At 33.1% G+C, this 24,921-nt stretch overlaps 1 protein-coding gene across 4 annotated transcripts in view; it reads left to right on the top strand.

Moving 5' to 3' along the window:
- DECR1 (2,4-dienoyl-CoA reductase 1) overlaps positions 1-24,921 on the top strand; it is a 59,817-nt gene that overhangs the window by 23,304 nt on the left and 11,592 nt on the right. For all 4 annotated transcript variants that reach the window (XM_074269981.1, XM_074269970.1, XM_074269962.1 and 1 more), the window contains 2 exons: positions 8,056-8,203; positions 24,602-24,701. In XM_074269981.1, coding sequence (XP_074126082.1) covers positions 8,056-8,203; positions 24,602-24,701 — 248 coding nt within the window. The remainder of the gene's footprint in view (positions 1-8,055; positions 8,204-24,601; positions 24,702-24,921) is intronic.

Raw genomic sequence — 24,921 nt, 5'->3', positions numbered from 1 at the left:
TATTGAAGTCATATTTGTTCCCTTTGTCAATATATGAGAAAGTTCTTATGAGCTACATGAGTTTCTATGTAAGCTTGTAAGTAGCTTATGATTTCCCTTTCCTGTTTATCCTTTTATGCTTCTCTTGGATCTTGTATTTTAAAGTCAAATTTTCTATTCATTAAAAATCCCTGGAAGTCTTCTATTTCATTAATTATCCATTTTTCCCCTGAAAATATGTACTCAGTCTTGCTCGGTAAGTGATTTTTGGTCATAATTCTACTACATTGACTTCCAGGATATCTTTTTTTTTTAAATAACAGCTTTTTATTTTCAAAATATATACAAAGATAATTTTCACCATTCATCCTTCTAAAACCTTATGCTCCACATTTTTCCTCATCCCTTCCCTCCACTGCTACCCCTAAACAATAAGTAATCCAATATATGCAAAAACATATGCAGTTCTTACATGTATATTTGCACATTTATCATGCTGCACAAGAAAAATCAGATCAAAAACATGAGAAAAAAAAGCAAAAGCAAGCAAACAAAAAAGGTGAAAATACTATGTTGTTATCCACATTCAGTCCTGACAATCCTCTTTTGGGATGTAGATGATTCTTTTTTTTTTTTAATTTATTTTTTTATTCATTTTTCCAAATTATTCCCTCCCTCCCTCCACTCCCTCCCCCCGATGGCAGGTAATCCCATACATTTTACATGTGTTACAATATAACCTAGATACAATATATGTGTATAAATACCATTTTCTTGTTGCACATTAATTATTAGCTTCCGAAGGTATAAGTAACCTGGGTAGATAGACAGTAGTGCTAACAATTTACATTCGCTTCCCAGTGTTCCTTCTCTGGGTATAGTTATTTCTGTCCATCATTGATCAACTGGAAGTGAGTTGGATCTTCTTTATGTTGAAGATTTCCACTTCCATCAGAATACATCCTCATACAGTATTGTTGTTGAAGTGTATAGTGATCTTCTGGTTCTGCTCATTTCACTCAGCAACAGTTGATTTAAGTCTCTCCAAGCCTCTCTGTATTCCTTCTGCTGGTCATTTCTTACAGAGCAATAATATTCCATAACCTTCATATATCACAATTTACCCAACCATTCTCCAATTGATGGACATCCATTCAACTTCCAGTTTCTAGCTACAACAAAAAGAGCTGCCACAAACATTTTGGCACATACAGGTCCCTTTCCGCTCTTTAGTATTTCTTTGGGATATAATCCCAATAACAGCAATGCTGGGTCAAAGGGTATGCACAGTTTGACAACTTTTTGGGCATAGTTCCAAATTGCTCTCCAGAATGGCTGGATTCTTTCACAACTCCACCAGCAATGTATTAGTGTCCCAGTTTTCCCACATCCCCTCCAACATTCATCATTATTTGTTCCTGTCATCTTAGCCAATCTGACAGGTGTGTAGTGGTATCTCAGAGTTGTCTTAATTTGCATTTCTCTGATCAGTAGTGATTTGGAACACTCTTTCATATGAGTGGAAATAGTTTCAATTTCATCATCTGAGAATTGTCTGTTCATATCCCTTGACCATTTATCAATTGGAGAATGGTTTGGTTTCCTATAAATTAGGGTCAGTTCTCTATATATTTTGGAAATGAGACCTTTGTCAGAATCTTTCCTTTTAAAAATATTTTCCCAATTTGTTACTTCCCTTCTAATCTTGTTTGCATTAGTATTGTTTGTACAGAAACTTTTTAGTTTGATGTAATCAAAATCTTCTATTTTGTGATCAATAATGATCTCTAATTCTCCTCTGGTCATAAATTCCTTCCTCCTCCAGAGGTCTGAGAGGTAGACTATTCTCTGTTCCTCTAATCTATTTATGATCTCATTCTTTATGCCTAAATCATGGACCCATTTTGATCTTATCTTGGTATATGGTGTTAAGTGTGGGTCCATATCTAATTTCTGCCATATTAATTTCCAGTTTTCCCAACAGTTTTTTCCGAATAATGAATTTTTGTCCCTAATGTTGGTATCTTCGGGTTTGTCAAAGATTAGATTGCTATAGATGTACCCTTTTTTGTCCTTTGTATCTAATCTGTTCCACTGATCTACCGTTCTATTTCTTAGCCAGTACCAAATGGTTTTGGTGACTGCTGCTATATAATATAGCTTTAGATCAGGTACACTTAGACCACCTTCCTCTGACTTTTTTTTTCATTAGTTCCAGGATATCTTTTAATGTAGAAGCTGCTAAATCCCGTGTTATCCTGATTATGGCTCCACAATACTTGAATTGTTGCTTTTTGGCTGCTTGCAATATCGCTGTCTTTGATTTGGGAGATCTGGAATTTTAACTCTAATATTCCTAGAAGTTTTAATTTTTGAATCTCTTTTAGGAGATGATCAGTAGATTTTTTCAATTTCCATTTTACCCTCTGATTCTATAGTATCAGAACAACTTTCCTTGACAATTTAAAAGATGATATGTAGGCTCTTTTTTTGATCATGACTTTTAGGTAATTCAAGAATGTTAAAATTATCTATCCTGGACTACTTTCCAGATCAATTGTTTTTCCAGGGATATATTTCACTTTATTTTCTATTTTTTTTTTGTTCTTTTGGGTTATATTTTATTGTTTCTTGATTTCTCATAAAGAAATTTGCTTAATCATAATTTTTAAGGAATTTTTTTCTTCACTGAGCTTTTGAACCTCCTTTCTCATTTGTTCAGTTCTACTTTTTAAATTTTTTTCCCCTTCAGTGAATTTTTGTTCCTCTCTTTCCATTTGGCCAATTTCTGCTTTTAAAGGTATTGTTCTTTTCATTGGCTTTTTGTCACTACTTTACTATTTGGCCTAGGTTGGGTTTTTTTAAGGTGTTATTTTATTCAATACTTTTCTGTGTCTCTTTTACCAAAGTGTTAGCTTATTTTTCATGATTTTCCTGCATTATTCTCATTTATCTTCCTATATTTCCTCTACCTCTTTTACTTGATTTTAAAAATCCATTTTGAGCTCTTTTATGGCCTAAGATTAATCCATATTTTTTGGAGGCTTTGTATGTCAGAGCTTTGACTTTATCTTCTTCTGAGTATGTGTTTTGACCTTTATCACCATAGTAACATTTTATGGTCATAATCTTTTTTATGTTTGTTCATTTTTTCTATTTTTAATTGACTTTTAACTTTGTTAAAGTGGGATTCTGCTTCCAGGGTGTAGGATAGTGTCCCAGGTTCAGGGATTTTTGGTAGCCATTTTTTGAGATCCTTCTAGAATTTTCAGTTCTTCCAAGGTATGATCTAAGGAGAGATGTTTACTATTTTCCTGACTTGTTCTGTGGTCTGTGAGTGACCTCAAATACTCTTTTTTGCCCTGGAACTATGACAAGGATTCTTACTATCTATGGCCACAAGCTCCAGTGTGCTAATTCTCCTCATTATCCTAGGACTGCCACCCAGGACTAGAACCTGGATCCAAGTATGGGCAGAATAGAGTCCTGCTTTAGTGCTAGCAAAGAGATCTTTAGTAATCTCCTCCTGACAAGTTGTTAACTCTTTACCTCTGTGGGCTGAAAAGCTGTTACAGCTTCTGATTTAATGGTTCCCAGGAATGGCTTTTGGTTTGCTGAAGCCACACTGGCCTTCACTCTTAGCCTGGTCCAAAGACCTTTCCTGTAAAACTTCTAAATTGTCTTTGGCTGGAAAATTGTTTCTTTCCATCTTTTTGTGGGTTCTGACTCTCTAGAATTTGTTTAGCATCATTATTTAGAGGTATTTAAAGAGATTTGGGGAAGAGCTCAGGTAAATCCCTGCTTTTTTGCTACCGTCTTGGCTCCTCCTAAAACCAGTTCTTTTCCCTAAACTTACCTGTTCTTGAGGCTTCTTTGTTTCTCTTAAGCATACTGCAGTTATCTCAGTCATCCATATTTATACTCATCTCTTTTTGTTTTCATTCTTAGCTTCTCACTTTGTCATCCTTTATATCCAATTATTTGCTACATCTTATGAAGTCTAACCTTATAGTATCTCTTATTTTATATCTTCTTATATCTTCTTATATCTTCTCTTTTCCACTCATCTAGCCACCATTCAATTTAAGATCCTGAACTATCTTTATGGATTTCCTCCTTGATATTCTACTCATTCTCTACATATCTGCCAAAATAATCTACTTTACAATATTTCTGATGGGTGTATCCATCAGTCATCTCTGAGACCAGCTATGTTTCAAGGTAGGGGAAATATAATTAGTTCTAGGCCAGAAGCTTACTAATTCAACATTGTCATCCTTGCAGTCAAGCCTTATATTCAATACAGTAACTGGGTCATCATCTGATCCCTTCATGCCTGAATTCCCACTTTAATTCTCAGCAGGGTAATCTAGTTTTCATAGGACTGAGTTTCTTATTTCTCCTCTCACCTCTAATCCTTTTAAGTTCTTCCCCTGAATGACAGAACCCATGGCTGAGACTTCACCACTTGATACTGGGCCTCCCTTGTACTTTTTATTGTCTACTTGTACTTTCTGCTCATCACTGATGCCATTCTAATGAGGACTGCCTGGCATTCAGACCCTGGCTATTCTTGGTCTGACTTATCCCATTGTGCCTCTTGGGCCCTAGTTATGACAATCTGTTTCTTCATTTTTCCAGTTGAAAAATAAAATAAAAACCAAAACATGTAATCTTCCTTTTTTGTCTAATTTTAAGCATCAACTTACTGTTAAATAGCAACTGAGGTACAGTTTGTCATATTTTTCTAATGGAGGCCTTGATTTAGAATTTGGAAATCTAACAAAAATGCCTAATGAATTAAGTTTTACAAAATTTATAAGATATTCATACATTATAACATTATGATTATATTTTATTTATTCAAAAAAGTTGCTGAATTTAAGTATCACATTCTCTTTTTGTTATCCCTCACATCCAAGGATTTGCTACAACCTTATCAAGTCTGCCCTTATAGCATCTCTTCTATCCATTCTCTTCTCTACTCATCTAGCCACTATTCAAGTTCAGGTCTTCACCAGGTTTTCCCTGGATTATATTGGTAATCTCCTTGCCTTCCAGACTATCCCATTTTCAATTTGTTCTCTATGTAAACTGCCCAAGTAATTTCCCCAAGCTAGAAGTTTTATCATATCACTCCATTGCTCAAAAAACCTTAATGAAACCCGCTTGCCTTTAAGATAAAATACTGTCATGAGCACAATTCAGCAAAAGTAGATGTAAGCTGAGGCAAGTTTTCTCTAAGCAATGGAACATTTAAAAATTTAATTTAAGCTTAAAATTATTTATTTTCAACATTTAATTTTATAAGATTTTGATCTCCATTTTTTTCTCCCTCTCTCCCTTCACCCCTTCCTACAGTGGCAATCAATCTTATATGGGTTGTGCATGTAATATAATATTAATAAGATATAAACCTGTGAATAAAATAGGTCTATGGATGCCTAGAGATTTTAAATTGAGTCACAGCTCCCTTTTATAAACATAGAATAAAGAATAAAACAAGGACAGGGTATGTAACAATTGGTTATAGGGTTGGCATCATTCCTGGGGTGAGGACATGATTGATTACATAATTGAGATGTGGGGAACAATATGATTGTTTGAAGTTGAGAATATGGGATTAGCAAAAACAACCTCTGTTCTGTTACTGAGAAGTATTCCTTGTTTGATTAACATGCCATGTTAGAGATAGCAGGCCAGACTTTTTTGGATAACAGACCAGAAATCCTTGAAGAATACTCTGGCAATGTGAAGATACTACATAAAACTCCCTAGTATGTACTTAAATTCCCCAAAGATGATGACTTTCCTTGAATCAAGAATAGAACAGCAGGAAAAATGGATTTCTAAACTTATTACTTCAGCTAAATTTCTGAACTAATCAAAGACAAAGAACCATAACAGTTATAGGACAAGATCAATTAATTAAAAATAGGATCAGTAAAAATCTATATAAAATCAATTAAATTTTCGCAATACAAACTCTTCAACCTAACGACCTATAATAAAACCTAGCTCCAATGTACCTTTCTATATTTGTTTCATATTACTTCCCATCATATAATCGAAAATCTAATCAATTTGTATTGTTGTTACTCAAACTACACACTTTATTTCCTACAAGCAAATATCTGCAGTTTCATCTCTAAGCCTTTGTCTTACTTCAAGATTAAATTCAGGGGACACCTGCTCTGTGAAACCCTACCTAATTTATTAGATGTTATTGTTTTGTCCTTCCTCAATGACTTTTTATTTATTTATGTGTATATGTATTGTGTGTATGTATATTTTTATGGGTATTTTGATAAGATATAAGCTTCTTGAGATTAAGATTTCATTTTGTTTCTATTTTTGGCACTTAGAATTTTTTTTAATGTTTTATAAGTTTTTATTGAATTGTGAGTTCTTTGAAAAGCAACTGTATTTGATTCCCAATGCAGGGAGATTTTATAAGTTTAATCTTTTTCATTTGAGTTAGATAATCAACTTAGTTATAATTATTTATTTTTAACACTAGCTTTCCCTTTCTTTCTTGGCTGAAAATTGAATGTCACACTTAACCCATTCTTATGCCTGACTGTCATGGGAGCTTTGAGCTACTCAGTTTTTTAATTGGGCTGAACTGCTGGGAAGCCATAGTGGTCCAGGGAAAGTTGGGTTCTTTATGTAGTAGTGAACTAAGGGAAAATTTCTGGGCCTTCTTTCAAAGTAGTTAATTTTCTTTCTCAAGAAGCTAGCTAGTGCTAGCTTTCTTTGTAGGTAACACTCAGTTAGTTGCATCAGTCAGACAATGCCAAGCGGTCATGGGATCAGGGCACTTGTTTGTCAGGGACTCACCAGATTTATGTGGAAACTCAATTGATGTAGCCTACTGAAAAGCTCCTGACTCCTGAGCTTAAGTGATCCACCAGCCTCAGCATCCCTTATATTAGGAATAATAGGTATCATTCCCAGTCCACTTTAATTTAATTTAGTTAAAATTTCACAGCTAATTAGATGCTAAGAACCAGGTTAGGTAAATGGGTAGTATAGTAAATGATTAAGCAGGCTTGATGAATAGACAAGATCAATAAATGTGTTATTGCTATTGTTAATACTAATATTAATAATATTATCTCATAACATACATTTTATGAATAATGTTAAATAAAATTAGAGATTGAAATTATGAATAAATACTTTTTGTATATTTTTATTTTATTTATTTTTGTTGAGATAATTGGGGTTGTGACTTGCCCAGGGTCACACAGCCAGTAAGTGTTAAGTGTCTGAGGTCAAATTTGAACTTGGGTCCTCCTGATTTCAGGGCTGGTGCTCTGTCCACTGCGCCACCTAGCTGCCCCATTATGTGCATTTTTAACAAAAAAAATTTCATTTGTAAATCATACACCTTGATTACCTTTTGTTTAATATGATTATGAAACAAGAATAGCAGATATTAGCCATCTTAGATAATTCACGGTCTCTATGAGGCCAAGGAAGGTCCTTGGTTTAGCTCATGAAAAGGAGCGGAGCTTCTCTCTTTTCCACCTTCCCTATTCTCTGCATCACCCCACACCCTATTTCTCATAAATATACTTTGGTTTGTCAGAGGTAAAGGGTTACAAACTGAAACCTATAGATATGTTTTACTAGGTTAGGAGAATAATGTTTTATCATCTGAGATTATCAAGAAAAATAAAACAGAATAGACTTTAAAATGCAGTCTCAGGCAGTAGTTTTCTAGTGTCCTTTCATGGAAACTCAGAGATTCATGAGACGTCTCTTGAGGGTTCTTGAAGTAAATTTTAAACATGCTTAATCCATGTTTGTTCCTTTACTTCCAGTCTCCACTCTAATACTGAACCAGGGATTATGATTCAGAGCCTTTGGGGAAATAAAAAGGGTTTCATAATTTTAAAAAGCTCTATAGCAAAGAACATAGCTACATTGTTTCTTATCAGACAGTAACTTCAAGTTGATTGAATCATCTAGAAATTTACATGAAAAGCTAAAAGCACTTGAAAGAAAAATTTTTTATCTGCCCTTCCCCCAAATGTTTATAACTTTTCTTTTGTATTTTTGATTTATTAGGTTGTAATAAACAATGCAGCAGGGAACTTTATCTCTCTTTCTGAACGTCTCTCTTCTAATGCATGGAAAACCATAACTGATATAGTTCTGAATGGTACTGCCTATGTCACCTTGGAAATTGGAAAGGAGCTGATTAAAGCAGAGAAAGGTATTTTTAATCACTATTAAACATTTAAACTATCCTAGTAGAATGAGTAACATAATTCTTAAGATGTGCATTTACTCAGTTTACTCAAATGAATTTGCCATCTCACTAGTCATGTCATGCAGGAATGTGAGTCCCAACCCAATCATTCCTGCCCAAGTTAAATGATTCTTGTCTGTATTCCCCAAAAAAATTTTCTACAAGGGATTTGGGAGGCCTTCTTCATCTTTCCCAACATCATGAGTGTACCATCGTAACACTTGGATTGTCTACCTATCATTCCTTTGTTCTACCAGTGATCAAGACTATTGTTTCTTCTTGTCATATAACAATCTTTCCTCAGTTCTTCAGAGTTCCTTGTTGGTTATGCTGCAGTCTGGTTAAGTCATAGTAACCCACAAAATATGTTTATTTTAAAGTAGGATTTGATTTTTTCTTATGATCTAATATTCATTAAATTGAATTGAAATTCCTGGTCATTTGTATAAATACATTAGACATTATTTGTATTTTTAAAAATTTTTTAAGTTTTATAGTTCTTAAAAGTTTTAAAAAAATGTTTCTTTTCTTTCCTTCTTTCTTTATTTCTTTCTTTCCTTCTTTCTTTATTTCTTTCTTTCCTTCCTTCCTTCCTTCCTTCCTTCCTCCCTCCCTCCCTCCCTCCCTCCCTCCCTCCCTCCCTCCCTCCCTCCCTCCTTTCTTTCTTTCTTTCTTTCTTTCTTTCTTTCTTTCTTTCTTTCTTTCTTTCTTTCTTTCTTTCTTTCTTTCTTTCTTTCTTTCTTTCTTTCTTTCTTTCTTTCTTTCTTTCTTTCTTTCTTTCTTTCTTTCTTTCTTTCTTTCTTTCTTTCTTTCTTTCTTTCTTTCTTTCTTTCTTTTCTTTCTTTCTTTCTTTCTTTCTTTTCTTTCTTTCTCTTTTTTTGCTGAGGCAATTGGGGTTAAGTAACTTAAGTGACTTGCCCAGGGTCCCACAGCTAGGAAGTGTTAAGTGTCTGAGACCGAATTTGAACTCAGGTCCTCCTGACTTCAGGGCTGGTGCTCTATCCACTGCAAGACCTAGCTTCCCCTTTTTTTAAAGTTTTTAAAGGTTTGTATCAGTCATAGATAGGTAGTATGAATAAAATAATTTTCAATTAATTAAATTAAAAATTATCTCACTTCTCTTTCCCCTTCCTCCATTGACAACAAACTAAATTTTAAAGACTATTTGTGTCAGCTGAAATCTTATGCAGCAGTTATATAGGGCTAGTAAGGCTGAATCCAAGACTGGAGATAGAGTTAGGCAGATCTAAGATGAGCATCATAGGGATGAAAATTCCAGGAGTCACTGGATAGTTGAAGTGGACCAAGTTGGATAATTGAAGTGGAAACTAAAAAGTTAAATGGGGAAAGCAGAGTCCACTGCTGTATGTGATCAGATGGATAGGAAAAAAAATGTAGAGGAAGTGAATACAGGAATCAATCTGAAAATCCAGTAAGTCAAGTAGGTTAGAAGAAAAGCATCAAAGTTCAACTGATCCCCAGTTCAATTCTTCTCTCTAGAGTCTTTTTTCTATTTCTTCCCAAGAACAGAAAATAGTACTAGATATGGAAAGCCTGAAGCTGTGCTCAGGGAATAACTGCAGTTGGTGAGAGAGTTAGAAACCTGGGCTATCCTTGGAGGCTAGCTGAGGTAGGCAGCTATGTCCTATAGACATCTTAAACTCAATATGCCCAAAACTAACTCATTGTCTCTTCTACCAAGCCCTTGCCTCTTCCTAACTTTCTTGTAAATATCTAGAGTACCACCATTTACCCAGTCACTAACCTCGCAAGGTAGGTGTCATCTTTGACTTCTTAATCTTTCTCCCTCTCCTTCCATATAAATCTATTGTCTTCATGTCACTTTGACTTTTGTAACATCTCTTGCATATTTTTCTTTTTGTCTTTGGCACACCACCATCATGGTATATCATGATATACCTCCTGTTTGGACTATTGCAAAAGCCTCCTGGTTGGTTTCCTTGCCTCAGGTGTTTTCCACTACAATCTATTCTCCATTCAGATATAAAAGTGATTTCCTAAACTACATTTGAACATGTCCTTTCCCTATTTGGTTCACTCTAATGGCTTCCTATTATCTTCAGAAACAAATGTAATATCCTCTTTGATTTTTAAAGCTTTCCTAACCTAAAACCCTTTTACCTTTCCAAAATTCTCACTCTTTATTCCTTCCACATGTCCTCTTTGCTGTTCATTGTACAAACCACTCTGTTTTAGGACACTGAATTTTCATTGGGTGTCCATCATGAGGGAGAGGTAATTATCTCCCTATCATCTTGGCTTTGTAGCTTCCCTGGTTTTGTTTCAGATCTCAGCTAAAAGCCCACCTTCTGCAAAAGGCCTTTCCTGCTTTTCCTAAATGCTAGTGGCTTTCCTATGCTGATCATTTCCAGACTATACTGTATATCTTGCTTATACATAGATTTTTGTTTGTTGTTTCTCGTATTAGATTATGAGAAAGCAGGAACTTTGTATTCTCAGCATTTAACACAGTACCTAGCATTTAGGAGGAGTTTAATATACACTTATTGACACTTTGTTTTGAAATTACATTAATGTAAAACGAGCAGTTATAACCGAAAATAGAGAGAGAATAGTTGTATAGATTCCCAACTTCTTATTCATGACACCATACAGAGTCTTGTAACTGAATGTGGGAGGGCACAGAATAATGATTTATTATAAATAAATGTTTGATTTGTATATTTATGTACCTGGGGTAATGTAAAAACTTCTAGGGCAAAAAAGGGTTGCACGTGAAAAAAGCTTAAGAAGCCTTCAACTTGATATTATTGCTGTAGCCACAAAGACCAGTAAATTGCTAGCACTGCTATGGAGAATTTTAGAAACAAAACACTAAAACATTACCTAGTATTTTTTAAAGCCAAGATGCAGTCATGCCCGAAATAATTGTATACAGTGCTAAATAAAAATATGATTAAATTCATTTCCATAAACACATATTAAGTATACAGTATATATATACATATATATATATATATATATACTTATACATAAGTATACTTATAAGGCACAGTTCAGAAAAGCTCTAGAGAAAGATAGCTAAAATTATTAAAGGAATAAAAAGACTAAAAGTAGAACTTTTAATTTAGAAAGACAAAGACTAAGAAGATATATGATTAAGGTGTCTAAAAATTTTGAAAATCATTCGTTTTTTAATCAAACTGGAATTTTAGAACTAGAGAACTTCTCTTAAGGGTTTAAAAATGAAAATTGAAGACGAATTTTAAAAAAGAAACAACTTTGTACTTTGAGTGGTAACTGATTTGGAGTGGATTACTTCAACAAAGAGGTACAATCTAAAAAATGTTCAAGAAAATGTTTAGATATTTTCATGATACAAAAACATGAGATTATGAATATTAATTCCCTTTTCCTTCATACTCTCTCTTTCTCTTTTCTTCCCTCCCTTTTTTCTTTATTCCTTTGCTCCCTCCTTCCCTCGTACTTCTTTCCCTTCCTTTTTCTCTCCATTCATATCCTCCTTCTTCCTTCTCTCACTTTCTTAAATATTCCTTCTTTGCCTTATCTTCCTAACTTTCTTCATTGTTTTATTTCTGCCTCTTTTCTCCCTTCTTTTTCCTCCCTCCTTTCCCTGCTTTTCTTATTTCTCTTCTTTCTTTTCTCCTTACCTTGCTTCCTTCCTTCCCTTCCTCCCTCCTTTTATCCTTTTATTCTTTCCTTCCTTCATTGGCAAAAAATCAAATAATCTTGATGTTCATGTATAATCAAAGTCTCATTTCTTTTTGGACATAGAATCTCATATTTTATAAAAACACTCATTCATTGTCCTGATTATAGTCTAACTGTATTTGTGCTTCAATGTTTTATTTCAATGTCCTTCAATTATCGTGGTCTAAATTACACTGGTTTTGCATTCTTGTAGTCTTCTTGTGCCTATCTCTTCCTACAAATCACATTCAGCTATATTCTTTAAAAATAGCTCTTTGCATCATCATCAAAGATATAATATTGAGCTGAATTATTGGGTTGACCAAGTATGCCATCTTTTTATTTTTGTCTTATTCTGGATCTTCAGATTATTTGACATTTAAATGAAAACTTGTCATTGACCTATAAGGTGTCTTTAAAATTAAACTTTATGATTTAATGTTTTATTAAAACAAGACTCATAGTTTCCTTTTTTGTCTCATATCACTAATATTAAGAATAGTATAAAGTATGACCTCTTGCTTGATCTTAAAGGTTTTCTTTTAGAATTTGGTCGCTATTAATTTAGTGCATTGTCAAACTAGCTTGAAAACCCTCATTTTAAGCTACTAATTTATTTCTCACAGATGAACTCTGTCAATATATGTCATTTCATTTTATGAACTACTTCATTATTTTATTTGGGCATATTATACAATTTACTTTTTTCAGTTTATTATTTTATTTTTCCCAATTACATATAAAAAATTTTAACATTAGTTTTTAAAATTTTTGAATTCTAAATTCTTTCCCTTTCTCCACAACTTCAGAAAGCAAACAGTATGATTATAGATTATACACATGTAGTCATACAAAACATATTTCCTTATTTGTCATTTTGTTAAAGAAAACACAGACCAAATAAAAAACCCAAGGAAAAAGGTATGCATTGATCTGCATTCAGATTCTGTAGATCTGGAGACAGATAGCATTTTTCATCTTAAGTCAGAATTGTCCTGGATCATTATATTACTGACAATATAGCTAAGTCATGTCAATTGATCATCCTACAATACGGTTGTTTCTTTGTACAATGTCCTGTTTCTACTCATATTCTAATGCATCATTTCATGTAAGCTTTTTTAAGATTTTTAAAGTGCACCCTGCCTGTTATTTCTTATAACACAATAGTATTCCATCACAATCATATTTGTTCAGCCATTCCCCCAATTGATGGGTAGCCTTTCAATTTCCAATTCTTTGCCACCACAATTTTCAAAGAGCTGCTATAAATATTTATACATTTAGATCATTTTCCATTTTTAAAAATTACTTTGGGATACAAATCTGGCATTTTGCTGGGACAAAGGGTGTACATGGTTTCATAGCCTTTTTCATGTAGTTTCAAATTGCTCTCTAGAATGGTTGAATCACTTTACAACTCTACCAGTAGTGAATTAGTGTCTCAATTCTTCCACATCTCCTCCAAAATTTGTCATTTTCTTTTTCTGTCAAATTATCCAATCAGATAAGTGTGAGATGGTACCTCAGAATTAATGTGTTTTTTCTAATCAATAGTATATTTGAGTATTTTATCACATGACTATAGATAATTTTGATTTATTTGTCTGAAAGCTGCCTCTTCATATCCTTTGACCATTTATCAATTGGGAATGGTTATCTGTATTTAGATTTCTGTATTTAGAAAAATGAGGGCTTTGAAAAGAAAATGCAGAAACAGAAAATTAAGATGATCTTTCTTCTCAAAGGGTTTGGTGGAAAGGTCATTGCTTTCCATTTATTCTTTAGTCTTTTGGGTTCCAAAGGATTTTTTATACATGCCCCATAGGTTGTTTTTTCATAGCTATGATTACTAATTGTATATTTCCCTCTATTTTCTTATTTTCCCTCTATTTTTCCTACTCTCTTTCTTTTTACCTGATTCATCCTCAAAGTGTTTTGCTTTTGGCTACCACCTTTTCTTATCTACCCTCCCTTCTATCATCCTCCCTTTTTCTTTCTCTTATTCCCTTTCTCTCCTTTCCTATAAAGTGAAATTTCTATACCTAACTGAGCATGTATATTGTTTCCTCTTTAATCCAATTCTAATGAGGTAAAGGTTCAACCCTATCTTCCCTGTTACTATAAAAGCTCTTTTCATACTTCTTTTATGTTAAATTTGCCCTATTCTACCTCTTCTCCTTCCTTTCCCCTTCTTTCAGTGCTTTCTTTTTCATCCCTTAAATTTATTAATATTTAACATCCTTGCCTTTTTGTCTTTGTATGCTCCTTATAACTGCCCTAATAATGATAAAGTTCTTGGAGTTATGAGTGTTATCTTCTCACATAGGAAAGTTAACAGTTTAACCTTATTGTATCCCTCATAATTTCTTTCCTGTTTACCTCTTTATGTTTTTCTTGAGTTTGAATTTGAAAGTCCCATTTTCTATCATCTCAGGTCTTTTTTTATCAGGAATGCTTGAAAGTTTTCTGTTTCATTAGATATCTATTTTATCTATTTTTTTCCTCTGATGGATTATACTCAGTTTTGTTGGTAGATGATTTTTGGTTATAGTCCTAGCTCCTTTGCCCTCTGGAACATCATATACCTAAGCCTTCTGTTCCTTTAAGTTAGAGGCTGCTAAATTTTATGTTATGTTGATTTTTGCTCTATGATATTTGAATTATTTCTTTCTGACTGCTTCTACTATTTTCTCCTTGATCTGGGACTTCTGGGATTTGTCTATAATATTCCGTGGAGTTTTCATTTTAGGATCTTTTTTAGGAGGTGATCAATGAATTATTTCTTTAAATTTCTATTTTACTTCCTGGTTCTAGAGTACCAAGGCAGTTTTCCTTGGTGTAATTTATTTTATTTATTTATTCATTTTTTCTTTAGAATATTTTCATGACCCTAAAGTCAGGAAGGGATTGTAGAGATTTTCTATTTCAACTCCTCATTTTATAGATTACAAAACTGAGGCCCTGAGATTTGAGTTTAGTGTGTCACAAAGCAAGTACCAGAGCTAAATCTAGAATCCATCTGTTTTAGTGCTTCTTCCCTCTTCCCTAAAGTACTAATTCTACTTATATTTCTTCCCCTTTATATAGTAATTGATTTCAAAGACAAAAGCTCTACTATTGAAAAAATCAGTATGTTTTCAGTATAATTCTGAAGCATAAGTGCTTTGCAATCTATATAGAATTTTACATCATTGAAGCCCATTTATTCTGAAAAAGCATATTTGTTTGCAAAGAAGTTGTTAATATCAAGTTAGCAATGAATCTTTCTTTGAAAATTTTACCATAACATTTAAATATACCAATTAGAATAAAAAATGTAACATAGTTCCAGTTTGCATATGTTGTTCCTATAGAACATTCTGTATCACCTCATATGTCTTCACATATTTTTCTTTTTCTTTTTAAATTCTAATTTCTAACAACCAAGATAAACTGTCAAGTAGCTGAAAATAAAGTAAATAAGAGAAACAAGAACTAAAACTAAACAAAATAATAACAAAAAAGCAATTATTGTTATAATTGTATATTTACTAATTATTAAAAGAAACACAATGCTGTATCAACGTATATACAAATTTCATTTAGTCTAAAGCTTAGGATTGATAAATAGATCGAGGCATGTTCTTACAAGGATAAGGCTTATCTATTTTTAATGGATGCTTTTTGCTTTCACAATGCATCTCCTTTAAATATCTTCTCTCCTTTCCATCCCATCCCATCAAATCATTTCTTTTACCATGTATGTTAACACAGAGAAAAAAATGGCCCAGAAAACTAACAAACTAACTAACTAACCCCTTCATCTGCTATGTTTGACAGTATATGCAAAATTTCATAATTGTAGTCTCCCATTTCTGCAGGAAGGGGAGGAAAGTATTTTTTCTTAACTCTTCTCCAAGGCCAAACTTGATTTTTATTATTACATAATGTTCTGTTTCATCATTTTTTGTTCTTTCCATATATATTGTTATACATATGTTTCCATGGTTCTACTTACTATAATCAGAATTAATAAAAAGGAATGATAAAGCATGTATTAAGACTTTACTGTGTGTAAAGTACTAAGGGTTTTGGTAGAAAGATCATTGCTTTCCATATATCTTTTAGTCTCTTGGGTTCTGAAGGATTTTGTGTTTTATACATGCCCCATAGGTTGTTTCCTTAAGAAAATTTTCTTGGGAATTCCAAGTACTCTTCCTATGCAACATTATGATAGCTAATCCAGAACATTTTTCACATTTACTCCAAAGCCTATTACTGATTGATTGAGGCATGTTTTTACATCAGGGAATACAATTTTATCACATAATATTTTTAAAAAATAATTATTATTGTAAAAATACAATTTTATTTAATTTTCAGGTTTAAATTCTCTCCCTCTCATCTCTCTTCACAACTGACCCTTTGAGAAAAAAAGAAAAAAAAACAAACATGAATCAAATACATAAGATCAAGCAAAACAAATTCCTTTATTGACCACATCCAAAAAAGAAAAACAAACATACACATAAACATCAAATTGCTCAATGTCCATCATTTTTCTATGTGGAAATAAATAATACGCTTCATCATAGGCTTCTGGAACTTGGTTGGTTATTGTATTGATCAGAGTTCCTGAGTCTGTCAAAGTTGATTATGTTTACAATATTGTTACTGTATTAATCGTTCTCCTGGTTCTGCTCAATTCATTTTCATCAGTATAAATGTCTTCTCAGGTTTCTCTAACAACATCTCTTTCATCAGTACTTATAGCAAAATAGTATCCTATGATATTCATTGAACAGAACTTGTTCAGACACCTTAAAGGAGGACCATATTTTAGGGCTGAGGCTATGTTTGTATTTGCTTTTTGGCTTCTTGTCTTTTATTCCCCATTATTTCTTTATAGTATTCATATTTATCATTTCTTTTGAAACTACTTCTATAGTTAACCGTTTCTCAGTTATTGAAAAACTAGGTTTTCATAGATTTTTTTGCTACTAAGAATAATGCTGCCATGAATATTGCTTGTCGACATAAACCTTTTGTTTTGTTGATCACATCTTTAAGTTCAATTCCTATTAGTGATACACTGTCTGTGTTAATTCCCTATATATCTTAATCACTAGAAACTTATCAAAGATATTTGATACCAGTATATATTTTTTTCTTAACCATTTTAACAATGTGTAATATGACTATATGTTTCATTGAGTTTATTTTTCATAGAGTGTCCTAACATAATTTTTTCACCATTCATTTATTCCCCAATTCATTTTTATAGTTTTCAATTGTATAACAGCAAGTAGAAGGTAGGTGGCTCAGTGGGTAGAACACAGGCCCTAGTATCAGGAAGAGTCATCTTTCTGAATTCACTTACTTAGACACTTACTAGCTGTGTGACTCGGATTTAACCCTGTTTGCCTCAGTTTTCTTTTTTATAAAATGAACTGGAGAAGAAAATGGCAAAGCTCTCCAGTGCCTTTGCTAAGAAAACCCCAAATGAGAACATGAAGACTCAGACACAATTGAACAACAATAGTAACAAGTAGGTGTTAGGGAGAAAAAAGCTAGATTTGGAACCAAGAGGATTGGGTTTTGAGACATGGCTCTTCTATTCAAATTAGTCTAATTACTATACTTCCTTGGCCCCTAGTTTACTCACTTATAAAATGAGGGGCTTGGATTAAATTGCTTCTAAGGTCCCCATGAGCTCTAAACCTATGATCTTTTATTGCCTATTCACTCTTACAGTACAAGAGTGCAATTAAAATTAGTTTAGATTTCTGAGGTCGTCGATACCATGGTTTTATCTTATTCACTGAGAACAAAAATATAATGGTTGGGAAGTAGAGTGGTTGGTATCAGACACCAAAGGCTAATGCAGAGGCCAAGAGCAGACATCTGAGACAGGATGCCAAACAAATTGAGTAAAATTACCAAAATAAATAGTTCAGAACACAGCCAGAGTCAGAATAAAGAGATACAAGTGAGCCAGCTTAAATCCATAAAGCTGATTTATGCCCTGGAGCACTAAACCAGAATTAAGCAATGACCAGCCTCAGACTCTCCAGTAACAGAGATTCCATATATGTAATATCCAGCCTGGTCATGTTACAATTTTGAACATAGATTCCTAGGGCCTTTTGCTCCACAAAACTTTACCCACAGTGGTCTTTGCAAAGCAATTCTTGTACTGTGGATTCTTTTGAGTATGAGTTGGACTAGAATAAGTGGTAATCTAGTCCAACTCATCAACTTCTAGCTTTGAAATTATCACATTGTCACAGTGACATAACTTTGATTCTTTTTTTCAGCCTATTGAAACCCTTTTGGATCTTAATTTTATCATCTCTCCAAGCTTTTTATTATCTGCAAATTAGATAAGCATACCTTCCATGCCTTCATCCAGGCTTTACTGGACAAATCTCTTAAACTTTCTCTACTTTTGTTCCTTCATCTACAAAGTAGAAGTGATAATAATAATCCTCTTACCACATAATGTTGGCACAAATAAAAATCTATGATGGATGTGAAAGTACTTGGAAAAGCCAAAAAATTACTTTTAAAAATACAGTCTTATTATTAATATTATCATTATGCATCCACGTAGGCATTTAATTGCCTAGATAATCTGGAGGATTGACTTACTGTCTACAATGACAAGAACATCTTCGGAGGCTTTATATTAGGGAACAGGAGAGTCAAGAGCTCAAAGAATTGAAAGCTAGGGGAAAGGGAAGAAACAAAAAAATCAGTGATATAGAAAAAAATAGAGACATTATTCCTTAAATGTACGGAAAAGAAAATTAAAAAAAGAAATTTAAAATATTCCATAATAAGAATTGTCAATGAAAGGAATATTAACAGATCCCTGAGCAGAGAAAAGAACATTGGATTTAGGCTTGAAGGACAAATGCTTTTGAGTGTGCTCTTGAGGACATCACTTAAGTTTTGGGTAACTCCATTTACTTATGTACAAAATTAATGTTAGACTTAATGCCCCATCAGTATGAAAGAAGAATTTGGGAAGGAGAAAAAGACTTCAATCCATTCACTGATCTCATTGAGGAAGGAAGATGAATAGACTTGGAATTCAATAGAAAAAAGACTTGTTTGGTGGTGGATATGGATTAAGTGAACCTCAAAAGAAGAGAGGTTATTGAGTCATGCTAGTAGAGAGGGAACCTGGAGGTAGTAATGGGGAGCAAGGAATATTCCCCTGACTCCCCATTGAGATGGGGGAATGAGCAAATGTATAACCAGTGTTAAAATGAGTGGCCTATGAGGCAGTGTCATCAAAAAGGAGCCAAAAGTGAAAGAATGAGAAAGGAAAAGATTTATATTTTGTCTGCAATTGCTTATGGTCTCAAGATATACATTCTTCTTAACTCTATGTGAAATCAGATAAACACTTTGATGACTTTAGACATGATCTTTTGTGCTTTTTGGAAAATTTTGTAAAATGTAAAATATGAAAAAAGAAGCTAAACAACAATAAAAACTAAAATTTAAACACATGGATAAAGTAGAGACAGTGATGGGTGTTGGACTCAGTAATAGTTCTTATGAAGGTACTTGGATCTTCACTTGTCTCAGCTACAGTAGATTTGTTGAAGGGAGGCAGATTTTAATAGTGATTATATTCTTTCCAGCAAGTACTATGTAGTCTTCTTAAACCTCTTGCATTACATCTAAATACAATTAGATAGAAGAGACATGACATGACATGATCCATAGTATCTTGGATCTCTATGAAAGAAAGAAACAAGCATTAAGCACTTACTATGTGCCAAGCATTGTGCTAAATCCTTTATAAATTCCTTGATTCTTCCAACAACCTTGGGAGTAGGTGTTATTATTATCCTCGTTTTACAGTTAAGGAAACTGAGGCAGACAGAGTTTAAGTCACTTGCTCAGGATCACACAGCTAGTAAGTGTTTGAGGCCAGATTTGAACTTTCTGCGTCTAAGCCCAGTGTTCTATCCACTGAGCAACCTGTGTGTCTAGAGGCAACAGTCTGTACCTTTTGGAGTATATGAAGCATCTAACATTACATAGGATCATTATGATATAATGTTCACAAAAACAATGCATAGGAGTACTTTATTTGTAGAGTACATATTAGTAAGTCAGAGAAAGCGTTGTAATATAATGTAAAGAACGTTGAACTTAAGGTCTTAAATTAATAATATTAGAACTAGAAATATCCTTAAAAGTCATCTTACAGATGAGGGAATTGAAACTCAGAGATGAAGTGATTGTCTAAGGTTGTACAGGGACTGAGTGAATGAGATAGGACTAAAGTCACTGCTTTTTTAACTTTTTCTAATGCTTTTCTGCTCCATAGCTACACGTGTTATCTAAATTTGCAAGTTGTTTAGCCCTTGTAAGCCATGTTTTCCTCCTTGTAAAAGAGGGATAATAGAATTTTAGACTCCTCACCCCATTGGGTTCCTTCAGGGAAGGTAAACTTTAAAAGTTTGGGACACCTCTACAGGGTTCTTGTGAGGATAAAATAAGATAATAATGTAAAGTGCCTGGCACTTTAGTAAGTGCTCTATAAATGTTGTTGTTAGCTATTGTTATTTTAAGCTATTAAAGCTTAAATAATCTTTTAAAAAAAGTTTTACTAGTATAAAACAGGACTGAGACTTTTGGGACACCCTATATAAATAAAAGCAAAATATATTTTACTAAATCTGAGGGGAGTGAATAAAAGTATGACATTTATATTCCTCAGCATCCATAGAGTACTTTTTTTGCTTTTATATTATAACATTGATTTGCATATTAAATGACAGTATTGTTAAAGTATTCTTGGCTCATATTGATTAAATTTGAATTTGTCTATATTAGTTAGGCTCATATCCTTGATTTAACTTGATTACCCATTAAGACTGGCCTCTATAGGGATTCCAGTAAAATTCCTTAAGTTATAGATATAGAACTTGAAAATACTTACTTGAATTCCTGAATTCAAACTTGACCTTAGATACTTAACTGGATTTATGACCTTATGTTGTCATTTAGCCATTGTCTATCTCAATTTCCTTATCTGTATGGAGATATTAATGCACCTACTTCACAGGGTTGTTGTATGGATCCAATAAGATAATTATAAAGTGCTTGACATGGGGCTTGTGACATAGTAGTTGCTTCATAAATGCTAGTTGTCTTCCCTTCTTTCTGTCCAGCACTACCTTGTCAAAAGAAGCAGAGTGATTCACTCAGTTCTCTTGCCAAGCTGGGATTGAAGGAAGTGATGCTTCTGCTGACACAGTCTAAACATTTTTGCTTTCCTTGCCATCAGGGCCCAGTAATAATATCATGGTAAACTAGCTTGGATGCTCTTTCTATTGCCCATTTTTCCTCTTGGATCCATCCATCTTACTGAGCCAGATAGTGATCAATCAACTGACTCAAGATTGGAGGACTCGGGATGCTTTGCCTTGGAGCAAACCTGTTGGCCAATAAGTTTATATTACGATGGCATAAAATAAATAAAAAACAAGGAAAAAACTACCATTTTCATCCAAAGAAGTTAATCCTGGTATGGCGTCAGTAGAGGGATTCTTACTCTTTCTTCTCTAAAAAAGTTGTTTCTCAGAGAATGCTTCCTAGTCTTTATTAAACACTCAAAGATAATTGTCAACCTGGTCAGAAGTTTAAATTAAGAGAACAAAACCTAAGCATTGTGAGAAATATGAAAAGAGAACTATAGTTCAAGTTTATAGTGAGGGGATTTATGAGAAAGAATTCTTAAGAGAATTGTGTAGGCAAACATGAATGTGATTCTTGTTCATGTAACATAGCTAACTTCCCTTAAGACTCAACTGAAATCCTGTTTTTAAAAGGCAATCTTTCCTGGTGTTTTCTATTCTCCCACCCCTTGGGCTTTTCATTTGATATTACCTTCCATTTAACAGTGTAGATCTTGTATGCATATTTTTTTCTTTTTATCCCTCCTCCAATAGACCATGTTTTTGTCTTTTTATCTAGCATAGTGTCCAGCTTAATAAATGTTTATAAACTGACCAACAAAAAAGCTCTCCCTTATAATCAAGATGTTAACTTGAGAAGTGAGAACTAAGTCTATTTTTTTTTATCTGAAGACAACAACATAAAAGGTCTTTCCCCTAAATAGAGAAGTCCTAGCTCCCTCAATCTTGTTAAAAAGCAAACTGGATACTGGATTCTCATGATTTCTATGACTTGATATGCATTACTTGGGCCTGAAAGAGAGCCATAAGGTTCCATTTGGGAGGAAAAACCTTTTACAAACTTCTTTCAGCTTACTATGAGGGTTAGTCTTCTTGGGGAACTTGTCAACATTTGTGCATAGTACTTGCCTAGTCTGCTGTTAAATCTGTCTCCACTGCACCACTGAAAGAATATTCTAGTTTTTTCAGAAACTGCTGTGTGTATGGCACTATTAGGCATTGAGGATATGATGACAAAAATGAAAAAGTCTTTGTCCTCAAGATTTCATTCTATTGAACAGAGACATAAATACAAGATAATCTTATTTATTTTAAAATTTTATATTTATTCTGAATTTAACAAAATTTAAATAAAATAAACATTTCCATATATATGTATATATATACATATATACATATATGTATAGTAGAACATAAAATTGTGCATGACACTGCAGATCCCTTTTATATGCAACTTGCTTTTCTATTTAAGTATGTTAAGTTTAACTTATAGTTTTCAAATTTCTCTTGCTTGTCTGTGCCTCTTTTAGTTGTTTTTTTTTTGTTTGTTTTCTCACTTGCATTTTTTTTAGAAAAGATAACTCCATGATCCTATTTTCTTTATTTCTCCTATCCTATCACTATTCTCCTCTACATTCTCCCAGTTCCTCCCGGCTTTGAAAAAAAAAAAAAGAATTATTAAACCCTCATAACAGATATTTATAGTCAGTCAAAACAAATCCCCAAATTGGTTGTGTCTGAAGATATTTATTTTATTCTATATCTTGAAACAATTATTTATTGGTCAAGAGATGGATAGTGTGCTTCATTATCAGTCCTTAGCAATCATAGTTGGTCGTTGCCTTGCTAAGTTCTCAAATATTTTTCTTTATAACTTGTTAATGTATAAATTGTTCTGTTGTTCTACTCAGTTTTTTTCTGAATCAGTTCATAGAAATTTTCCCAGGATTCTCCAAATTTATAAATCCATTGCATTTATAAATCATGGTTTCTTTATCCATTCCTCAGTAGATAAGTATCCCTTTGATTGTCAATTCTTGACGATTGTCAGTAACTACAAAAAGAGCTATTATAAATATTTTTTGTACATGAGTCATTTTCCTCTTGTTTTGATATACACTAATTACCCTTCTTTTATTTCTTAAGATCATCAAAATACAATTCAGTTACTCCCAGGTCTTCTGTTTTATATAACTCTTTTTTTGGATCCTTGATGATATTTGGTTTCTGGAAGGGCATTTATTTTTTCTTCCTTTATTCCTTTATATATTTCATCCTTGTAATAATTTCTTCCAATTGCTCAAATATATTTACCTTTTTTATATTCTTTTACTCCTATGTTTGCATTTTTATATTTCTAGTCAACTTTGGTATTTTCACTTGAAATGATTAGAAATCCTCTTATTTCATTAAAGGTCCATTTCTTTCCATTAGGATCAGACTTAATTTTGCCAGCTAAAATTGATTTCAGAGATTTAACTTGTACTTTTAAGAATATTATCTTACAAGCTTTAGCTGCCAAATCTCATGTGATCATAATTGCAGCTCTTTGGTCCTTAAATTCTTTTTTTCTGATGGCTTAAATTATTTTTTTCTTTGTTTTGGAAGCTCTGGATTTTGTTTTTTACTTGTTTAGGTGTTTATTTTAGAGTTTCTTTCAAGAGATAATTGGTATATTCTTTCTACATTCACTTTGCTGCCCCTCTAATTTCTGCCCCCTGAATTTTGTCTTCGATAGCCCACCTTCTTAAGATGAGGATTGCAACCCCATATAGAGTCTTGTAACTGAATGTAGGGGTTGTGAAGTTACAAATTATTATCAGTAAATTTTTTTATCTGTATACCTATATATTATGTAAAAATTTCTTGGGTGAAAAGGGTTGTGGCAAAAAGTTTAAGAAGTCCCTCTTCTACAGGAAACCTTTCCTGATTCCTATTACTTCTAGTATTTTCCTCCTGTGGATTATTTATCCTATATATATCATTTGGTTTTGCATAGTTTTTTTTATGTCATCCCCATTAGATTGTGAGTTTTTTTTTAGGATAAGAACTGTCTTTTGCCTTCTTTTATCCCCAGCACTTAGCACAGTGCCAGATATATAGAAGATGTTGAATAAATGCTTATTGACTGAGTGGTTCTGTTAAATCAAGGCAATTTTTATTGATGATTTCTTGAGATTTGATTTCTAGGCTTTTTTTTAGGTCATTGTTTTTGCCTCAGTTTCACAACTACAGACCCTAGCCCTATTCATCATTTTGAGAGATTTCTGTCTCTGGATATCCTGGACTTGAAGATACCTACTATTATTTTTTTTGGGGGGGTTTTCCATGGTTTGTTGCTCTTTCTCAGTCTTTGCTAAAAGTTGTGAAAAAGAGCTAGGTTTCTTCTCATTCTGTCATATTTGCTGGTCTCATTAGAAATAGCTTTATTAATAATCAGTTTTATTGTCTTATACATTTTCAGGGGCTGCATTCCTGGCTATCACAACCATCTATGCTAAGAGTGGATCAGCATTTGTAGTGCCAAGTGCTTCTGCCAAAGCAGGTGTGGAAATAATGAGCCTGTAAGTAGTAATCATTTTTATCCTGCAACTTAAATTGATTGATGCAATTTAGTAGCACCTGCTATACTAGTAGCCTTTTTAAAAACTCTTTTTACTTGCATTTTGATCATCTCAAAGATGCAAGATACCTCTATATATATACTAAACAGAAACCCTAAGTGAATTTTAATGTACTTATCACATATTGTAGAGATAGACTATCACATTTCAAGACCAACCT

The sequence above is a fragment of the Sminthopsis crassicaudata genome, chromosome 1 (assembly GCF_048593235.1).
Source record: "Sminthopsis crassicaudata isolate SCR6 chromosome 1, ASM4859323v1, whole genome shotgun sequence".
In the NCBI taxonomy this organism is placed as follows: domain Eukaryota; kingdom Metazoa; phylum Chordata; class Mammalia; order Dasyuromorphia; family Dasyuridae; genus Sminthopsis; species Sminthopsis crassicaudata.
Note: the sequence above shows the minus strand (reverse complement) of the source record. Positions and strands in the feature narration are given on the sequence as shown.